The 20,139-nt window shown below is 26.3% G+C and overlaps 1 protein-coding gene across 1 annotated transcript; it reads right to left on the bottom strand.

Annotated features, from left to right (window-relative positions):
• Positions 1-178: 178 nt before the first annotated feature.
• LOC114124531 (DNA-directed RNA polymerase II subunit RPB1) lies at positions 179-15,143 on the bottom strand. The gene is made up of 27 exons (XM_027987813.2): positions 14,699-15,143; positions 14,500-14,632; positions 14,297-14,433; positions 14,004-14,159; positions 13,631-13,924; positions 13,403-13,563; positions 12,569-12,790; positions 12,137-12,394; positions 11,856-12,066; positions 7,852-8,061; positions 6,861-7,029; positions 6,495-6,793; positions 6,199-6,421; positions 5,441-5,902; positions 4,718-4,923; positions 4,491-4,625; positions 4,140-4,431; positions 3,837-4,072; positions 3,512-3,715; positions 3,262-3,446; positions 3,037-3,155; positions 2,023-2,208; positions 1,567-1,954; positions 1,372-1,476; positions 1,177-1,260; positions 642-962; positions 179-581 (listed from the first exon to the last, which is right to left on the bottom strand). Exons 1-27 carry the CDS (start codon positions 14,774-14,776, stop codon positions 467-469), a joined length of 5,589 nt encoding a protein of 1,862 aa, XP_027843614.2. The 5' UTR covers positions 14,777-15,143; the 3' UTR covers positions 179-466.
• Between the last annotated feature and the right edge of the window lie 4,996 nt (positions 15,144-20,139).

Raw genomic sequence — 20,139 nt, 5'->3', positions numbered from 1 at the left:
ATGTGATAAAGTTAAGTGTTTGTTTTTTTTGTCCAGTTTATCATATAAAATCAAAATACCTAAAAAATAAAACTATGGTTAGATCTTAGATAATAGCATCGTAAAAAAAAAATGAGATAAAGCATCAATATATATAAAAGGTTATAGGTGTAATAAATATACATAATTAAGAGAATAATAATAATAATAAAAATGTATTTTATTGAAATAAAACTTATTAAATATCCAAATAATAAAAATATAGGTATAATTATAAAAAAAAATTATTGAATATATTTAATAGTTGTTCAATAAAACCAACAATTTAATAATAAATATTAAAATGTAATTTCAATTATATAAAAAAAAAAAACATAAAAGAATTACAGCATATTTTAAATTATACAAGTAATATCAATTTTATTCACAATAAAGTTACTGTATACCCTCTGTCCTATAAAAAAAATTAATATGAAACTGGGTTTTCTTAAGATTCATCTGGTCCGCTATAATTTGGAGATGTTGGTGAATAGCTGGGCGATGATGGCGAATAGTGTGGACTTCCAACACCAGGTGAATAAGTTGGCGAAGTAGGAGAATACCTAAAATAAATTTTTAGAGACAACAGGCTAATTTGAGTAAGAACACTATATTTAGCTTACCTTGGACTCGCCATCGAAAAATTAGTAGGTGAATAAACTGGCGAACTGGGACTGTACGACTGATTGTATTGTGTACCTCCAGCATTTGGTGTATGTTGAAGAGAAGATGGAGAGTAAGAAGCATTTGAAGGTGAGTACATTGGACTGGTAGGGGAGTAGGTAGGACTAACAGCAACTGATGGCGAAGTAGGCGAATATTTGTAATTACTGGTCCCAGATGTAGCACTAGGCGTATAAGATGGGGAAGATGCAGCATATTGCGGAGAGCTCGGACTGTATGAAGGTGACGTCGGACTATAAGACGGCGATGTAGGGCTGTACCTGTTTTAGATGGTTAATATATTTTAATTTATGTCTTAAGTAAAAAAATAAAACAAATATAAAATTTAAATGTATAAATATTACAGTACATAATAATGTATACTAAATTAATTAGAATAATTATAAATGTTTAATAGGTAAAAAATACTCAATTTTGGGATGAGTTAATTTTTTTTTAAATTAATATAATTAAATCAACTGTAAAGGTACTTACGACGGAGAAGTTGGACTGTATGACGGAGATGTTGGACTGTATGATGGAGATGTAGGGCTGTATGAAGGACTGGTAGGGCTATACCTGTAAAATAATAAACAAATATTATAGCTCAATCAGGTTTATATTAAATAGAAATGATTTTAAAATCTATAGGTGTATTTTTACTTAGCAATTATTATAAATTATACTTACGATGGGGATGTTGGGCTATATGACGGAGACGTCGGGCTATACGATGGAGATGTCGGACTGTAAGATGGAGACGTAGGGCTGTATGATGGAGATGTTGGGCTATAGCTAAACATAACAAATCATAAAAAGTTAAAATTTGTTAATATTTATTGATTAAAATTAACCTTAAATAAATGTTATTTTAAAAATACATACGAGGGACTTGTTGGAGAATACGAAGTGTGAGAGTACGAAGGGCTAGTTGGTGAATATGACGGGCTTGTTGGGGAATAATTGTAGTTTGGAGACATTGAAGAATATTTTGGAGTGTTTTGTTGTGTAGCAGAATATTGTGGACTTGTTGGTGAATAATTAGTGGGAGTCATGGAAGGTGATAAAGATCCAAACTGTGGGCTAGAAGGATAATTATAGTTGGGTGACATGGAACTAGGGCTAGGCACATATGGACTAGTGGCCATGCCAGGAGATCCAGGACTACCCGGGGTTCCTCCAGAAGACATCCAGAATGGAGATGTTCCACTAGCTTCACTTGATCCTGCTGGTGAAAAACCAGGCCCTCCAGGAGTCATACCAGTTTCCAAACCTAAAAGAAATAATTTAATATTACAAAATATGTTTAAAAAAATATATACATTATATAAGATTTCTTACTTGAAGACCAACTGTTTTGATAAATTGGTGTGGATGTTTGATCCCATGGAGTCATAGCTGGTGACATAGAAGGTGTGCCAGCAGCCATAAACATGCCACCACCACCCATACCCATATAACCATTATCCATAGGTATTTCTATACCGTCTTTGGCTTTTTCAGCATCCAAAAGCAAATCAAAACAACCTATACAAAAATAGTTAATTAATAATAAGGCATGGTTGTAAAGTCCATGATTAATCAGTGATTAAGAGTTTATCAGATGATAACAGATTTATAACAGGCCAAATTCGGCCGATTAAACTACGGTTAACTTTAATCGGAGATGGTACAATTGGCCCTAACATGTTAAATTTCAATAGAAAAACTATAGTTACATGCATTTACTATTTATTATACATAACAGAAAACCAATTTATACTATAAAAACTGTAGAACTTATAGCATAATTTTTTTTTATTTTTAAACAGAATTTATTTAATTAAGCTCTATAGACTTGTAATATTTATATTAAACGTTTTTATGTTAAATAAATAAATGAAAAAAAATTATAAATATTTTGCTGTAATCTTAAATCTTATTACATTTTAACAAATTGTATGCAGAAAATTAGTATACATAAATAACAAGATTAATTTATCACAAGTGAAAAAAAATTATTAATTAATAATGTCATTTGTATCACAACAATATAATTGATTTTGGTTATCTAAATTGCTTTATTATTAGTAAATATATATAATATATGAATACATACATTTATTATAGAAAAGTAGATAATAATGATAGAGTATTTTATTCATGTAAATAACGTCTAGAGTAGTGAATAAGAAAAATGCCTAACTGTATTACCCAGTTGAATGACTTGTGCTCAGGCTGTATTTCTATTTTTAATAACCGTTGGGGGATATTTTTGGGATTAAAAACAAGTGCTTTGTAAAGTATATTGTATTAAAACTATTAATTTGGATGTTACTCTACCATAAATTTCTAATAAAAAATAAAATAATTTACCTGTTCCCATTCTAGGCAATTGTCCCATAATAATGTTTTCAGATACACCTCTCATGGGGTCTACTTCAGCATGTGAAGCGGCATCTAATAAAACATCAACTGTTTCTTCAAATGAGCATCTGCAAAAATTCAATCATCACATATTTAATAAATTTACATTTCAAATTATATTTGATAAAAACATTAATAAATTAATATTAAATAAATCATATTTATAATATTTACCTCATTAATGCTCCTGTATCTTGTCTATTAATACCATGTCTAGTAATAGCCATTAAATGACCTTTGGCTGTCATAACATCGCACAACAAAGCTAAATGACGATAATTTACGTATAAGCCATAGAATTGCAATACAGTATTCATTTCTTTTTCAACTGATTTACGTACAGCTTCAATACCCAAAACCTGAAATTGAAGACATAATGAATATAAAGTTTTATAATTTATCTAATTTTAAGCATAAAGTTTACCGAAAATATTTCACAAATATCATTGGAGAATGTTCTCACAGGATCAACATCTCTTTCACTCAACACTTTCATCAAACTTGTACCATCAGTTTCTAACAACCAATCAGCAATTGCCTTAAATTCTCCTGTATCCGTAATAATTATTCTCTTTTTGGAATCTGTTTGTGGCAAATGCATATACACTTTTCCAATAGAATCAATACCCTACAAATTGCAACAACAACAATAATAATAATAATTGAGATACAAAAAATGCACAAAAAGTATTAAATCAGTTATCATCAATATTATAACTATTACTAATAACTAATAAGTGATTACTTACTTGTAAAGTCATATCAGATAACATGTTTGCTTCAATGCATCTAAGGAACATATCATCTTCCATTTTATCAACAGTATCTTCATCATCACCACCATTCATTTTTCCATCTTCGCCATTCATTATACGTATACGTAGAATTAACTTGTCAGCATTGTCATCATTAAATATACAATTGAGATCATCACCAAATCCTGCATTGATCTTTTCAGATATTGCTTCCATAGTTAATTTTTTATCTAAAATAATTTATAAATATATATTTAATTACTTTTAATCAAAAATATATTTAATTTTATTAAATACCAGTCATTCTTTTTCTATCTAATTCAATTCGCAACAACCATGGAGAGATTCTTGAAGGATCAAAATCAGGCATTTCATAATATACATTTACAAACTCCTGATCTTCTCTAATAACGGTATTTTGAGGATCAGGATCATAATAAATAGCTGTGTTAGCAGTGACTTTTCTTAATGTTGTATGCTCAAGGCGACACAATACATTTTTAGCCTTTTCCGCATCTCTAGCAGCTGCTCCAGTTAAAAATACAGTTAATGATGGTGCTTTAGGTTTTTTACTTATATTAATAATTTCCTAAAAGTTAAAAAACAACATTAATTTACTGTTGATAATAATCATAATTAAACCATTACCTTTAATCTAGGTACTCCAAGGGTTACATTTTTAGATGATACACCAGCAAAATGGAAAGTATTCAGTGTCATTTGAGTGGCAGGTTCTCCTAAACTTTGAGCAGCTAATGCTCCAACCATCTCACCAGGTTGTGCCTAAAATAGCAAAACATTTTTTGGATGTTCATAATTTATTTTAAAGATAATAATAATAATAATATTTTATTGTAATTTTTAAAAATACTAACCTGAGCTTGTTTAAATCTGTTTTCAATTTCACCCACTAACCACTCAAATGCTTCAGAAGAAAGACGGAAATTTTCAGATACTAATTTAGTACACAAAGTAGAACGCACCAAACATTGAAACAATAAAGTGGCATTTTTATTAGCTTTCTTGCTTAACTCATCTTCACCAGCTACAATGACACATTTGTCCAATAGTTTTTTAACTCCTATAATCACAAAAAAAAACATCACAAATTTATATTATTATACATAGAAATAAGAAATTAGATTAATTGTTGAGTACATAGCAGTACAATACAAAATAAGATAAAAAATTCTTTTTATTTTCTGTAAAAATTTTTGTTAACCACTTATTGATGTTTTGATCTACAAAATTGATAATACACAAATATAAAAATCTTTAAATAATAAGGATTTATTTGTTATAAAAAAATCTATTAAATGATTAGTCCACAAAAAATAAAAAATAAAAATAAAATAAAATACTTTCTACGATTAATAGAAACTATACATAAAAGATCCATAATTTAAACAATAATTATAAGGCCATCACATTGCAGCAGTGGCATTTAAGTTTTATTGTTTGTAACTGGATACTTTCCAATACTACAAAAGTGGACTTAAATAAATTCAGTTATTTAATAGTAAAAAAACTAATTAGTGCTGTATTAAAATAGTATCAATAAATTATAAATGTTAATACTAAATAAATTGAAAATTTACCATTCACAACTTTTATAGGATTCAAGTCTGTAGGTCCTCGTTTATTAATGTGAAAAATTTTTTGAACATTCCAAATCATACGTTTCAGATTACAAGGTAATACTACTTTGCTTTCACCAGAAGGAAATATTTCTCTTAGAGTATCTCTGTCATTATTTAATTGTTCCCACTCTTTTTCTAATTCAGCTACAGTATCATTACTACCCATCATCTCTTTTAAAACATCTTCAGTGAATATTTTTCTCATATGTCTTTCATTGGAAACATCAAATTTAAATTCATTTTCAAATTTCTTATGTGATGGTTCTATAGTAGCAATACTTTGGAATTCTACTGCCTCACCGCAGAGGCCATCTTCTCCATAACGCAACTGAATCAATTGGCCAACTGAGTTACGTACAGTTCCATCATAGTGGACCATAACAGATTCCATAGCTTTGATCAAACGTCTTTGGATATAACCTAGAAAAAAAAAAACAACTTTAATACACTAGTTGTGTATAATATTTTAAAATACTTGTCATGACATCGAAAAAATTGTGTTTCAAAAAAATCTTAAAAATTAAAATATCTATGAACAACTTAACACACTAATGTAATAATACTTATAGAAGGGGTCAACAAAATCTAATAGTTTAATCTTAGTGCTGACTAAATTATTGTACATATTATAAGCAAAATTAATTTACATTATTGTCGTTATCTGTAGTAAATGTGCTAAACAAGATTTTTTTTAATAACCTTAACTCCACACTTACCCGTTTCAGCAGTTTTAACAGCAGTATCAATAAGACCTTCACGACCTCCCATAGCATGGAAGTAAAATTCTGAAGGTGTTAATCCAGCAAGATAAGAATTTTCTACAAAGCCTCTTGATTCTGGGCCATAATCATCTTTAATAAAATGTGGCAATGTACGTTTTCGAAAACCAAATGGTATACGTTTACCTTCTACGTTCTGTTGACCTACACAAGCGATAACCTAAATATAAACAAAAATAAATAATATATAAATGAATAGAAAAAAAGATATTATTAAATATTAAATAATATACCTGAGAAATATTAATGTTTGAACCTTTGGAACCAGATACTACCATAGCTTTAAGGCTATTGTATTCAGTCAATGATTTTTTAGCAGAACCTCCAGTTTTGTCACGAGCATCATTTAAAATTCTGTTTACTTGATTTTCAAAAGTCTGACGAAGAGTGTTACCCGGTGTTGGCTCAAGATCCATATTATGTGCTTTTTGTATAACCTCTATTACATCTTCTTTGGCTTTTTTAATTGCTCTTTGAATTTCCAAATAAGTTTGGGGATCAGCAATAGTATCACCAATACCAATGGAATGGCCTTAATATAAAAATTATTTGTCAACTCTGAATAATTTATTTTGATATAAAATAATTTATAAAATTACCTTCATATAAAAGCCAGTTATTAACAACAGTTTGAATATTACCATAGAACCGTCCACATACTTCATGTCCCAATTCCAACATACATATGTGAAGCAATGATCCAGCTGATGTACCTAAAGTTTTCTTACATAATATTCCCATCACCAATTCACCATGTTCCACCATTACCTAATAGTACACAAATACAAATAAATACTAAATTAAATTATGTAGAGATTTTATTTTATTGAATCAAAAAACTATACTATGTAAAATAACTAATCTCAATTAATAGTTAATACTTATAATATTTAGGTAAATAGTTATTTAAGATCTAGAGTAATCATGGTATTAAAAAATAATAAAAGCCAATTTATACTCTAAATTTATTTCCAATATTTTAGAGAAAAATAATAGAAAATATTATTCACATAACTCTCTTGAAAATTAAAATATCATAAAATAATACAATAAAATGAGATGTACTAAATGTTTGACAAATATGATAAATGTACTAAGAATGTAATATTTGATTTAATTAATAAAATTAATCAAGAATATACAAATCTTGATTATATTATTAATTTACCAGTATTTTGGAGATAATAGTAAAATTCATTATTAATACTATTATTAACGAGTACTGGTTCAATAGAATTAGTTTTAAACATGATTTAATTTAGTTTATAGTTAATATCTTAAATTTGGGTGAATTCTGTTAAAGGTTCAGATTAATTATGGTGTTTTAGAATAATAAAACCCAATATCAACTTTTAATTTTTTTTCCAATGTTTTGGAGATGATAGTAGAAGATAATAACCCACTATCATTAACGAGCATTGGTTTAACAAATAATTGATAATAAAATAATAATTATTAGAAATATTAATATATAATATTATTATCATTATTAAAAAATAATAAAAAAAAGCTTAACAAGGTTTATCAATTGGAAATTTATTGATTGACATAGTGTCTGATATTTAACATTTATAAAATATAACTTCAAACCTTTGTATCACCAGGTGATATCCATTTGTAAGGTCCATTATCCTCTTCATCAGGATGAGTGGAGTGAGTTCGTATCATGTTGACATTTCCAGGAATAATTAAAGAAAAAAGTTGTTTTCCAGTCCACATTGGTTTTGGTTTTAAAATACAAGGAGTTGGCATTTTTCCATCCCAGATAGGAAGATGCATTAATAAATTCATCATTTGTTCCTAAAAAATAAAATAGAATAAAATATTAATATCAATGCTACTACTGATAGATGAGTAAGATTTTTTTAACATGGCAGAATATAATTTCAATTAAACCCCTACCACCTCCCATAATTATGAGGCAGTTTAAATAATTAATGAGTACAAATTTGAAAATTTTCAAACCAATTTTTATACTTCCAACTTAAGAGAACTTTATACTCACATGCATTTTTTTGTCTTACTAGCATACATCATAGTAAATTTGTGTACAGCAGAACCCATTTTATGTTATTTGCTTTATTATTGGCGTTAATTTATATGTTATTAAGCAAAATAGTATAAGAATATTAATTTATAGGGAATAACGTAGGCTTATTGCTTTTTTTTTTTTTATGTTTTTACTTTAAAGTTTTAATATTTTGCATAGCTATAGCCTATAACTCACTTTAAAATAAAAACATCAATAAAATTCTATGTAATACCTGAGGTAATACCCTATATAATAGGTATTCTTAAATTTTAGTTTGATAATAAATAAATTAACTTCAATATTACAGCTAACAACATAAAAATGGGGTTTGATGAATGCTAATTTTTAATGGTGTTCATAAGTAAAAAGACAACACATGCGGGTAAAATATACTCTTAACATTTCTGTAAAATCTATAGAACCCAACGTGGTGTAGTTACCCAACATTAAAGTCTCTAATGATGAAATTAAATACAGTTTATCATAATAATGATTAAAGGTAAATATTTAGTCATATTAATGTAATACTAAAATTTAAAACAAAACAGTCATTGGTATTGTTATACAAAATTGAATGATACAATACATTACCTAATAAATAATAAAATTATTAATATTTATTAAAGTGACAATTAAATTGTATACATTTATTAATATTTAATTACTATAAATAGTAATATAGATGAATAGGCAGAATAGTAGATAAGAAAATAGGGCAAAATTATAAATTAATTAAAATTAATATAATATTTACAATACGAAAAACATTGAAATAAATATACACGTTTTTAAAAGTCCCTGTTCTAATGTAACAAATATAACATAAAACAAATTCTGAAGTCAAGAAACATAATATATCACCTAATGCAAAATCAATTAACAAAATATTATTTCTTTATTAATTGTTTATTTATCTAGTTTGGTCATAATTGCAAATGCAACATTAAATAGGCTATTCAAATTGTTAAGAAAATAATAATATAATCAAATTATGATTAATATAAATAAATTCTAAGCATGATTATTCAATATAATTTTAGTTATTTGTTTGTTGCTATGATAACTGGAATAATAATATGAATGTTAATAATGTTAATAAAATGTTGTAGTCAGGCCAAAAACATAAATAGTTAAATTTTAGAAAACTAATTCAAATAAAATATTAAGATTTATTAGATATAATCAAGACACATGATTTAATTTCTTTAGACAATTTCTAAAATAACTAATTGTACTTAAAATGTAATATTTGATTATTATTAAAAAATTAACCAACAATATACAAATTTTGATTAAAATAATTTACCAGTGATATGGAGATAATAGTAAAATAATTACTAGTACTATTATTAACGAGCACTGGTTCAATAAAAACAAAATTATAAACCTAAATTTACTACTTTTAATATTAATATATATATTTGTAAAAGATTCATGACTATGGTATTTCAAAATGATAACACCTATATTAACCTTATAATTTTTTTTACCAATGTTTAGGAGATGATAGCAAAAAGTTATAAAATACTGTCATTAACGAGCATTGGCTTAACAAATTACTAAATATTATATAAAATTATGATTGTAAAACTATAAATGTATTAACAATATGTGATCATCACACATAAAAATATACATAATTTTTAAGTAATAGTCAGGTAATAGGAGATTTATTGAAATTTATAAAAATATATTTATAATTAAAAAAATATAACCTTTAAGAAGACACTACAAATGCTTGCAGTCAGTGATAAGAATAACATAATATATGCATTATGCATTTGTGGATGCAATGTAAATCAAAGCGTTGCGTTTCGGAGAACCAATTTTGTATTATTAGCTTAAATATTAGTATATTATCATTTATGTTTTTACAATAATTTAATATTCAGACATATGATTTTTTTAAATTATAATATTTTACAAATTCTTCATAAATTGCAGGAAAATTAAAATATTATAAAATAATAAAATAAAATGAGATGTACAACATGTTTGTCAAATATAATAAATGTACTAAGAATGTAATATTTGATTTAATTAATAAAATTAATCAAGCATATACAAAACTTGATTATACTATTAATTTACCAGTATTTTGGAGATAATAGTAAAATTCATTATTAATACTATTATTAACGAGTACTGGTTCAATAGAATTAGTTTTTAATAAGACTAAATTTAGTTTACAGTTAATATATTAAATTTGGGTGCTTTTTGTTAAAGGTTTAGATTAATTAGTGTTTTAAAATATCATAAATGTACTAAGAATGTAATATTTGATTTAATTAATAAAATTAATCAAGAATATACAAATCTTGATTATATTTTTAATTTACCAGTATTTTGGAGATAATAGTAAAATTCATTATTAATACTATTATTAACGAGTACTGGTTCAATAAAATTAGTTTTTATTATGACTTAATTTAGTTTACAGTTAATATCTTAAATTTGGGTAAATTTTGTTTAAAGGTTTAGATTAATTATGGTTTTTTTAAAATAATAAAACCCAATATCAACTTTTAATCTTTTTTTTCCAATGTTTTGGAGATGATAGTAGAAGATAATAACCAACTATCATTAACGAGCATTGGTTTAACAAATAATTGATAATAAAATAATAATTATTAGACATTTTAATATAGAATATTATTTATAATTTTCAAAAATAGTAAAAAAAGCTTAACAAGGTTTATCAATTGGAAATTTAAAAAAGTTACTGAAAAATTTATTTAGTTTACTACAGCATAAATTTAAAGATTAAAATTAAAACTTAATACCTAAATGTACTAAGAAGATAATATTTAATAAATGTAAAAAATATATGAATCATGATTACATTAATTTACCAATATTTGGAGATCATAGGCGTGCGCTGACTTTAACTGTAAGGGGGTCCTTAAAAAGGTCCTGAGTCCTGACTAAAGATTCTTGTGTGATGATAACTAATTAATTAACAACTTTATTACATTTATATTATATTTATACAATTAGATTAAAACTGGCTTCACTTTTTTCATGTAAAATGTAAAAATGTTTGCTAACTAGTATAATATACATATCTATACATTTATTAAAGAACCAGGAGGGGCCGCTCATTAGGCCTCCCCCTTTGCGCACACCTATGTTGGAAATCAAAATAAAATTATTATTGAGCATTGGTTATACAGAACAATATTATTTATTTAATTTAATATAACTCAATTTAATTTAAAATTATAGTAAATTTTAATGAATATTATAAAAATTAATTTGAATTAATTTAAAATTATATTAATGTTAATTTACCAGTATTTTTAAAACAATTATTGTTAATAAGCATTTGGCCAATTAAACAAAACTATATAAAATAACTATGTTTTATTTATCATTTTTTAATATTTAGATAAATATAAGGTTCAAATTACTAAGCTATTTTAAAAATATATTACCCTTTAATTTCTCTTCCAATGATAGCAGACAGTATTAAAATGCTATTATTAACAAGAATTGAGTTTTATACATTATTGAGTGCAATAAGATATTTTATAAATTATAATAACATAATCAAATGAATTACCTTCTCAATAAATACATCTCTTTTTGTCATTTTCCTGATAGCTGTTAATGTATCTTGTACAATCCCCATGACAGGTTTATTAGCTTGGGGAGTAATAATTTGCCTAGGAGTAATATGAATATTTTCTACTTCAGCTCTTGTTTCCATAGATTGTGGAACATGAAGGTTCATTTCATCTCCATCAAAATCAGCATTATAAGGAGATGTACAACTAAAGATTAGGAATAAAATATTTTTCAGTATATATTAGGTATTATAATAGGATTATTTTACTAAATTACCTTAAATTCATTCGAAAGGTAGACCAAGGTAAGACTCTGACTCTATGACCCATCATACTCATTTTATGTAAAGTAGGTTGTCTGTTAAAAACTACCAAGTCACCATCCTTTATATGTCTTTCAACTTTATAACCACATTGCAAATGTAAATCAGATGGTTTGGGATGGAAACGTAAATCAATTCTTTCACCGTTATCACGTATAATGTATTTAGCTCCAGGGTACTGTGAATTACCACGACGAACCAACTCAAGCATTCTAATAAATACAAAATTTATTTTGTATGATTAATAACAAATTTCGTTAAGTTGATAAAATGAATGGTTCACAAAGATGTAATAGATTAATCACAAACGCATAATTCATTCAATGTTTAAGGAACGAGTATTTAATAAATCATGAAAAGTATAACTTTTTGTTGTTAGTACTTACTGATCTATGTTGAATGGAGTAACAATTTCTGGAAATGTCATGTTTTGAGCAATAGTACGAGGTACACCTACTTCATCAATTCGCAAATTTGGATCAGGTGTAATAACAGTACGAGCAGAAAAATCTACACGCTTTCCCATCAAGTTTCCTCGGATTCTGCCTTCTTTACCTTTTAAACGAGCTTTAATTGCTTTTAATGGCTTTCCAGACTTTTGCATTGCTCTAAAATTTAAAAAAAGTATAATAATATGCTACAAGCTTTAAATAAAAATGTATAAAGTTAAAAATAGAACATGTTTGAGCCATAGGTATAAACATTTTAATTGATAGATTTTAGAACCCAAAAATATGCAATAATGTTAAGAAAATTTGTCTACATTATTAAGTTTAAAATAATTTAAGCTTGTACTATACATTATAAAATATAGATATTAACTCTTAGACTACTGCTGTTAAGTATAATATGTGAGAGCACAGGTATCTTATGGTCATATTTTTATGAATTTTATTTTACTAATTGCATTTCAAATTAAATAATGTTTCAATTAAAAGACTACTGTTATCAAATAAATACTCAAGTTCTAAACATCACGTACAAGCATACATTTTTATTTTATTTCAATTTGAAACAATGAAAATCACCAATTAAGTAAATTAAATACTGTACAAAAAGGTATATTTGTATTTTGATATGATAAAAAAATAAAATTAAACCATTAAAATTATTCAAATTTATTGTCAAAATAATATTTCTATACGTAAGTAAATTAATATAAGTTTTTGGGATCAAAATGAAACATTAATTTATTGTTAAAATATAAATTTTAAATTTACCTTGGTAGGCCAGGACTATCATTATCAACCAATGTTGCTACATGGTATTGTAACATTCTAATATTTTCAGCTATAATATGTGTAGCAGCACCAGACTGTTCATTACGAATTAATTCGTTATTACATTTTATTATGTCAGACAGTTTATGAGTCAAATCATCCTATAACACACAAAAACACAAATTTAAAATTGTATAGGAAGGTATTTTATGTCATAGGATAACTTACTTGATTTCTCATTGATCCAAACATAACAATTGCTGGACGTACAGGTAAAGGAGGAACTGGTAATACTGTCAGTATCATCCAATCAGGACGTGCAAATTTAGGGTCCATACCCATAATCACAACCTCTTCATCAGTAATGTGTTTTAAAATTTCATAGACTCTTTCGGCTGTAAGTGGAATTTTTTTCTCTTGAGAATCTTCATTGACATGTTTCCATTCAGCCGTTAAATCCAAACCTACACGTCTTATAGTTGGTTGATAACGACCACAACCACCATGACCTTGTTTTTTTGGCTATTAAAATATTGGAGATTGTTAAACAATTTTTATATTATTATAAATAAATGTATTATATTTTAATCATTAATCTTACAGGCATGTTTGCATCATTAACATTTTCTTTATTGATATCTAGTTCATCACCTCCTTCACAAATATTTTTGCCCTTACATAAGTCATAAACAAAAGCCAAGCGTTTTCTTTGTTGTCCTTTTGATTTCATAACAATTTCTTTTACTTTAGGATGAGTCTATAAAACAATTTAAATAATAATAGTAGTTATATATTTATTTTAGTATAAATATAGTGTATAATATTATACTTTATACACTACATTTATTTTAGTATAAATAGTGTATAATACTATACTTTATACACTGTACTTACAGGGCTAACTAATAATTTGGAACAGTAAAAGCAGACACAACGTAGAATTTTTATTGCTTTGGTTAGAAATCCTATGTGGAATACTGGTTTAGCCAGTTCAATATGACCGAAATGTCCACAACATTCAGTCATGTTACCTGTTAATACATAAATATAAATAAAAATAAAACACTACACACAATTTAGCCAACACTTTTACTAACCTGCACATGTTTGACATCTTGAGAAACGATCAATAACGCCTTGCCGAGGATCCATAAGACCACCAAGTTTGGGCCGTCCACCTTCCATCGTCTCTGCAAAACGAATGCCTCCTTCGGTAACAGACATACGCCGCTAAAATAGTAACATAGTAAATAAAAATTGCACTTTTAATTTTTTATAATTTTTGTGTATACTAACGCATTCGTCCGCAGATAATATACCGAACTGCACTCGTTTGACAGTCCGGATTGGAGCCTTTGAGTCACTGGCAGCCATGATTATTGAGTTTGTTTAGCGTTCGTGTCAATCCATGAATTATTAACGATTTTTAAAAATAAAACGGCACGAGACCTTAATTTTATATTTTGTAACGTGGAAATATTAAATAATAGTCATTTATATACAACGGTTTAATTCGTCCGCAATTGCGGACGTGATGAAAACTGACGAGGAGACAAGTGAATCCGTCAACGGTCCAGCATCCACCATGCGAATTGTAGTTTGCCCAAAGGCCGTTGAAGTCGAACGATAGTAAATACTAAATAATATCAATTGAAAATTATCTTTACGATTACACAGCCGAAAAACGTTTTCCGTCAGTGTTCACGCGATGAACGCGTCGAATGTCAATGGTGTTGCACAATGACACCGTAAACACAAAATATAACAGTAAGGTCCATGTTTGGGGGAGGGGAATCTACTTTCTCGTTTCTTCCATGATCTGATATCAAGGGAAGATTGGGAAGAACTACCCATACACTTGTTACAAAAATTGAAGCTGTAGTTGTCAGACATTCTCGTACTCTTTTTCGTTAGGACATAAGACATTACTTTTTTTTATGCATGCCCTATAATTGTCCTTAACAATGGTATTAAATACATGAAAAAAATGTTTTTTTTTTTTTTGAAAATGTATGGGCTAACATGTTAATGACTTTTTATAATTTGGTTATTATATAATTAATTTATATATTTTTATGGTTCGACCTAATGCATTCTGATTGGCTATAGTGAAGTGGTTAATTCAATTTGTTATTTGTTTTGTTTTATCAGTGATAGTGACATTAAATTTTTTTTATTATTTATTAATTATTTATTTAAATTTTACACTTGGTACAATGGTACCTATTTTAACCTTTAAAAAAATAATTTAAATTTCAAAGTATTTTCATCGCAAAAGCACACGTCAATTGAGTTGACATTATAATTTCAAATAATTATTTTTTATAGTTGATAATAATATAATAAAAAAATACCTAGAGTAATCTAATGAAAAAAAAAAATTTTTATAGAAGATGACAATGCTATTATCCTCTACTATAGGCTATGATTTGGAAAAAATCGGTGGAATACCTAGTTTACGAATTGAGCAATTATGACAAAGGAAGAGCTAAGTTTTAAAATGTACTTTTTTATAATTGTTATACATCTGGACACAATATTTATAGCCCGTGAGCATTGCGATTCGAGCAACATACACAGCAAGTTATTCAAGGATTCTCGAACGAATCGAACTAAACCAATAATTGCTGCTGCGTGCATATTATAAAGTTATGTACATATTTAAATAAATGAATTTTATACTCAAAAAGTGCGCCAATTAAATATAGGTAATAATGCAAAAGAAATGGACAAAAACCTTCGTGGTCATGGCACACGGTCCAGTTTTTGTGGCAAGGACTTACACAGTTACACACCCAAAACGCCCAGCTTATTGGTTCATTACTTAAATAAATAAAATATAAAAACTGTATGGGGCCATGATATTTCGGTTCTCCAAAAGTGATAAGAATAAAAAAATATCTAAAATTTTCAAATTCAAAGCTACCAACGTAGAAAAATAAAATTTACAAACATCTTGCCGTAACTACAATACCAACCTAACAATAAAAAAATTTTCGAATTCAAATTTATTTATTTTCTAATCCAAACTCAAATATTATTGTTTTAATCTAAACTATAAAACTATAAAAGCAAGTACCGATTTTTTGTCAAGCATATAAATACACACTGTTCAACGATCGTCAAAAAGTTACACAAAATAGGTACCTAAGTACTGTGTCTCTCCTGTAAAATTTGAATTTCGACGTACCTAGGTACCTATATGTATTAGCATATACTTAGTATATTTAATCAGTGGTATTAAGTATATACATATTAATAAAATATATTAAAATAATTGTAAAAAGCGTACTTATAGTTAAGCAATCGCCCACGACTAACCTTTGAATGTGTATGTAGAATCGACGATGGATCAGTTATTATTATTGTTGACGTATCTAATATATGAGAATATGTGCAACGGCTCGGTATGTTTCGAACGGTCTTGCGGGTTTTGAAGTATAGTTCACTGCGTGTCTGCGTCCTAACTACGACTGGCGTACAAAATCTTGAGACTCGAGTTGTTGAGATAGGTGAAAACGCATCCAATAATAATAAATAATAATAACCAATAGAAAAGTAGTATTGTAAGTCTTCAGCGCGCTGATTGGCTGTAAGATGCGAAGCCCCACATTACGCCATGCCCAAATGTTGTTGTTTAATATAATCATTATTATTGTTATTTTTTTAACGACATTATATAATAATTATATAATAATATATTTCCCTGGTGTAAGAGCAGCTGTTATGATATAAACGAGAAAAAAAACTGTTTTTATTATCTATAAGTATATTTACGAGAATTTATAAACACCTTAAATTATTATTATTTTGCGTAGGTATAAGGTATACCTATGTAGTTGCTTACATTTTATACCATTTTATGATCGAAAAACTATAAGACAAAGAAACGGCCCCACAATTAACAAAAAACTAGGTATACACGGGGACGGAGCACGCGGGTGACAGCTATATAGTATCAAATAATTAGTATTATTTAGTCGTCTAAGCTTAATTTTACACAATTATTATTCAAGGTTTATGCACGACAGACCACAATATATATAGGTATAGGTTCCATTTTAGTTATTCTTTGGTATATGATAAACTGGAAAAAAGACAATGCAATAGACCTGAGAGGCTGAGAAGAGAAGTTGCAGGTTCTCATTTTCGTAAATATATTAATTATAAACTGTTAATTTTGGATTTGTAAATACAAAATGTAAGATTATTGAAACGTCATTCAAGATACCTACTTTAAAAGTCAAACATTTTCAATTTTAAGAATTCAAATGAAAATCTTTTTTATAATAGTTTATACTATTAGTTTACTATATTTTATGAAGATCAAGCCGACTTTCAAAATTCTAAAGTTGTATTCCTTATTTTTTTTTCTTTAATACCTACTGTTTTTCAAATCTTTTTTTGATTATCAAATTATTTAATAAAGTAAACTAAAGCAATAATATTAAATACCTAATAGAATACTGTTTATTAATACTTAGTGTTTATACCATAACTTTGTTCTTATTCATATCTTTATTTATTTATTTTTTTATTATGGTAATATAAATTTATAATTTATAGTAGGTATAGTTATGTAAAATGTATTATCTATGTAGTCGAAATGACTGAAATTAAGATTACAATGTATTTAAATATAATTTTCATATTTTTCGTTTGTCAATAAATAGGTATACTTGTTTAAGCTCAATGTATAATAAATATGTTTGGTATAAAAACATTTACTTAAAATAAAAATTATGTAGGTTTCGAAATATTTGAACTAAATGTTAATAATATATTATAAGTTATAACAAGTTTAAATATAATAATAAAAACAAATTATAAAATACAAGTACTCAGATCTTTATGAAAACAAAACGTATTGTTACTATAATGCGCTTTATGTTTAAATAATTAAAACAAAGAAGCAAATTAATCAATTGTAAAAACATTTGTTCGTGTTTAACAGTCTAAATAGAATTATTCTCGGTCTGAATTACTACTTCTCAATTAGTTACATATAAGCACTTTACTATACGTACCTATAACGTATAGGTACTTAGCTGCCAAACGTGAACAAAATTATAATATGTAATATGTAGGTATATATACTAGTTTTTAAAGTTTAATAAATCATTTTATAAGTTTGAGATGACGTTTAAAGTGTACATTAAAACATTAAGATATCAATACGGCTATATATAGCCTTATAGAGTATAGGTACCGTTTTACTTATAAAATGTCTATCAATGAATATTTAAATATTTGATACAATTCTTATACATACGCATAGCATGGTCTAAAATAATATGTTGTGGGACACTGTTAATTTCGAATCTAAAACAAAGTTACAATAATCATCTATATTAAATATTTAGAATTAAAAATAAATAATAATTAATAAATATAATTATATTTTAATTTTAGAAAAGATAAGTATGAATATGAAGTTTAAAAAAGAAAATTATAATACGAAGATTAATTTATTTTAGGCTCCATATCGCATAAAGCTATATAGTCTTATAGACTATGATAGTTTGAATTAGAAATCAAAAATATTTATGACAAAACAAAAGCTATTTAAAGGTATCTACCAATATCTAGTTCTATACGTTTATTTTCTTGCATTCATGCAGTAATGTTATCGTATACGAAAAATAAAAGTAAACGAGGCTACAAATAAGTAACTGCTGCCACCAATGAGAGTAGACGTAAACGTACTATAACGGTATACTTGCATTTGGTTAGGTTCAATCTATTATATAAATAAATATAAAATAATTAAATAGATACTTACCTAATACTTTCTTAGAAGGTATATTATAAAAACTTATCCCCTGAAATTTAGATCTGAGTTAACTGTTTCGCAAATCGCAATATAATCATTTCATTCCATAATTGCTAATATAATGTAAAATAAAAACATATATTTAAATAAAAATTAATGTTACATTATATTTAAACTTAATATTGAAATAATATAATTATTTTAACTAATGAATAAAGGGGTGATTTTAACAGGTCTTTTTTTTTATTAGTTACTCATATAGATGAGATACAGATAAACAGAGGCATGCAGATATAATATGTACTTTTAAAACAATGACCTATAACGGCTATAATATGTTAGTCCCCGACATTATTATTATTATTTTTATTAAATATATGATTTTTTCATATTATATTAGGTTAAGGCGGTTAAGCTTGAAGTTGACTTAGGTATTACTATATTTGTACTCGTATTTTTTTTTTTTTTTATCAAATTTGTTTCATCTGAGATAGATATTTAAACTAGGTATATTTACTTTGTATTTAATATTTTGATGAATTTTATTTTATAATCAATACATTATAAAAAGTAAAATTCGTTAAATAATGATTTTCAAAGTTCAAAAAAATTTCTTTAAAATTAATTGTTTTGTTGGGCTAATACAAAATTGTATTTGATAGCGTGTATTGTTTATAGGTATATAATATGTATAATATAATATATAATATATACCAATATATACTAGTATCAAGTTATAATATACATATTTTATATGTTTTATCATTATTTTAATACCAACATATAGTTAAAATTTTGTGTTATAAACGTTTACAACATTTTTCTTTTATCTTAAACCCATTTTAATTAACTACTGCGTGTTATTGTTTGACATGTTGTATTCTAAATTTGTATTTAATTAATATTTCTACAATGGCCAATAAAGTTTTATTATGATATTTTCAATCGTTTTAATCTTTAAATA

The sequence above is a fragment of the Aphis gossypii genome, chromosome 3 (genome assembly GCF_020184175.1).
Source record: "Aphis gossypii isolate Hap1 chromosome 3, ASM2018417v2, whole genome shotgun sequence".
Lineage (NCBI taxonomy): Eukaryota > Metazoa > Arthropoda > Insecta > Hemiptera > Aphididae > Aphis > Aphis gossypii.
This window is presented reverse-complemented; position numbering and strand designations above follow the sequence as displayed.

Coding starts and splice junctions, on each gene's coding strand:
- LOC114124531 (XM_027987813.2), bottom strand. CDS start 14,776: ATGGCTGCCAGTGACTCAAAGGCTCCAATCCGGACTGTCAAACGAGTG. Junction 12,067..12,136: donor ACCTTTCGAATGAATTTAAG/GTAATTTAGTAA, acceptor CCTAATCTTTAG/TTGTACATCTCCTTATAATG. Junction 6,794..6,860: donor TAACTGGCTTTTATATGAAG/GTAATTTTATAA, acceptor TTTTATATTAAG/GCCATTCCATTGGTATTGGT.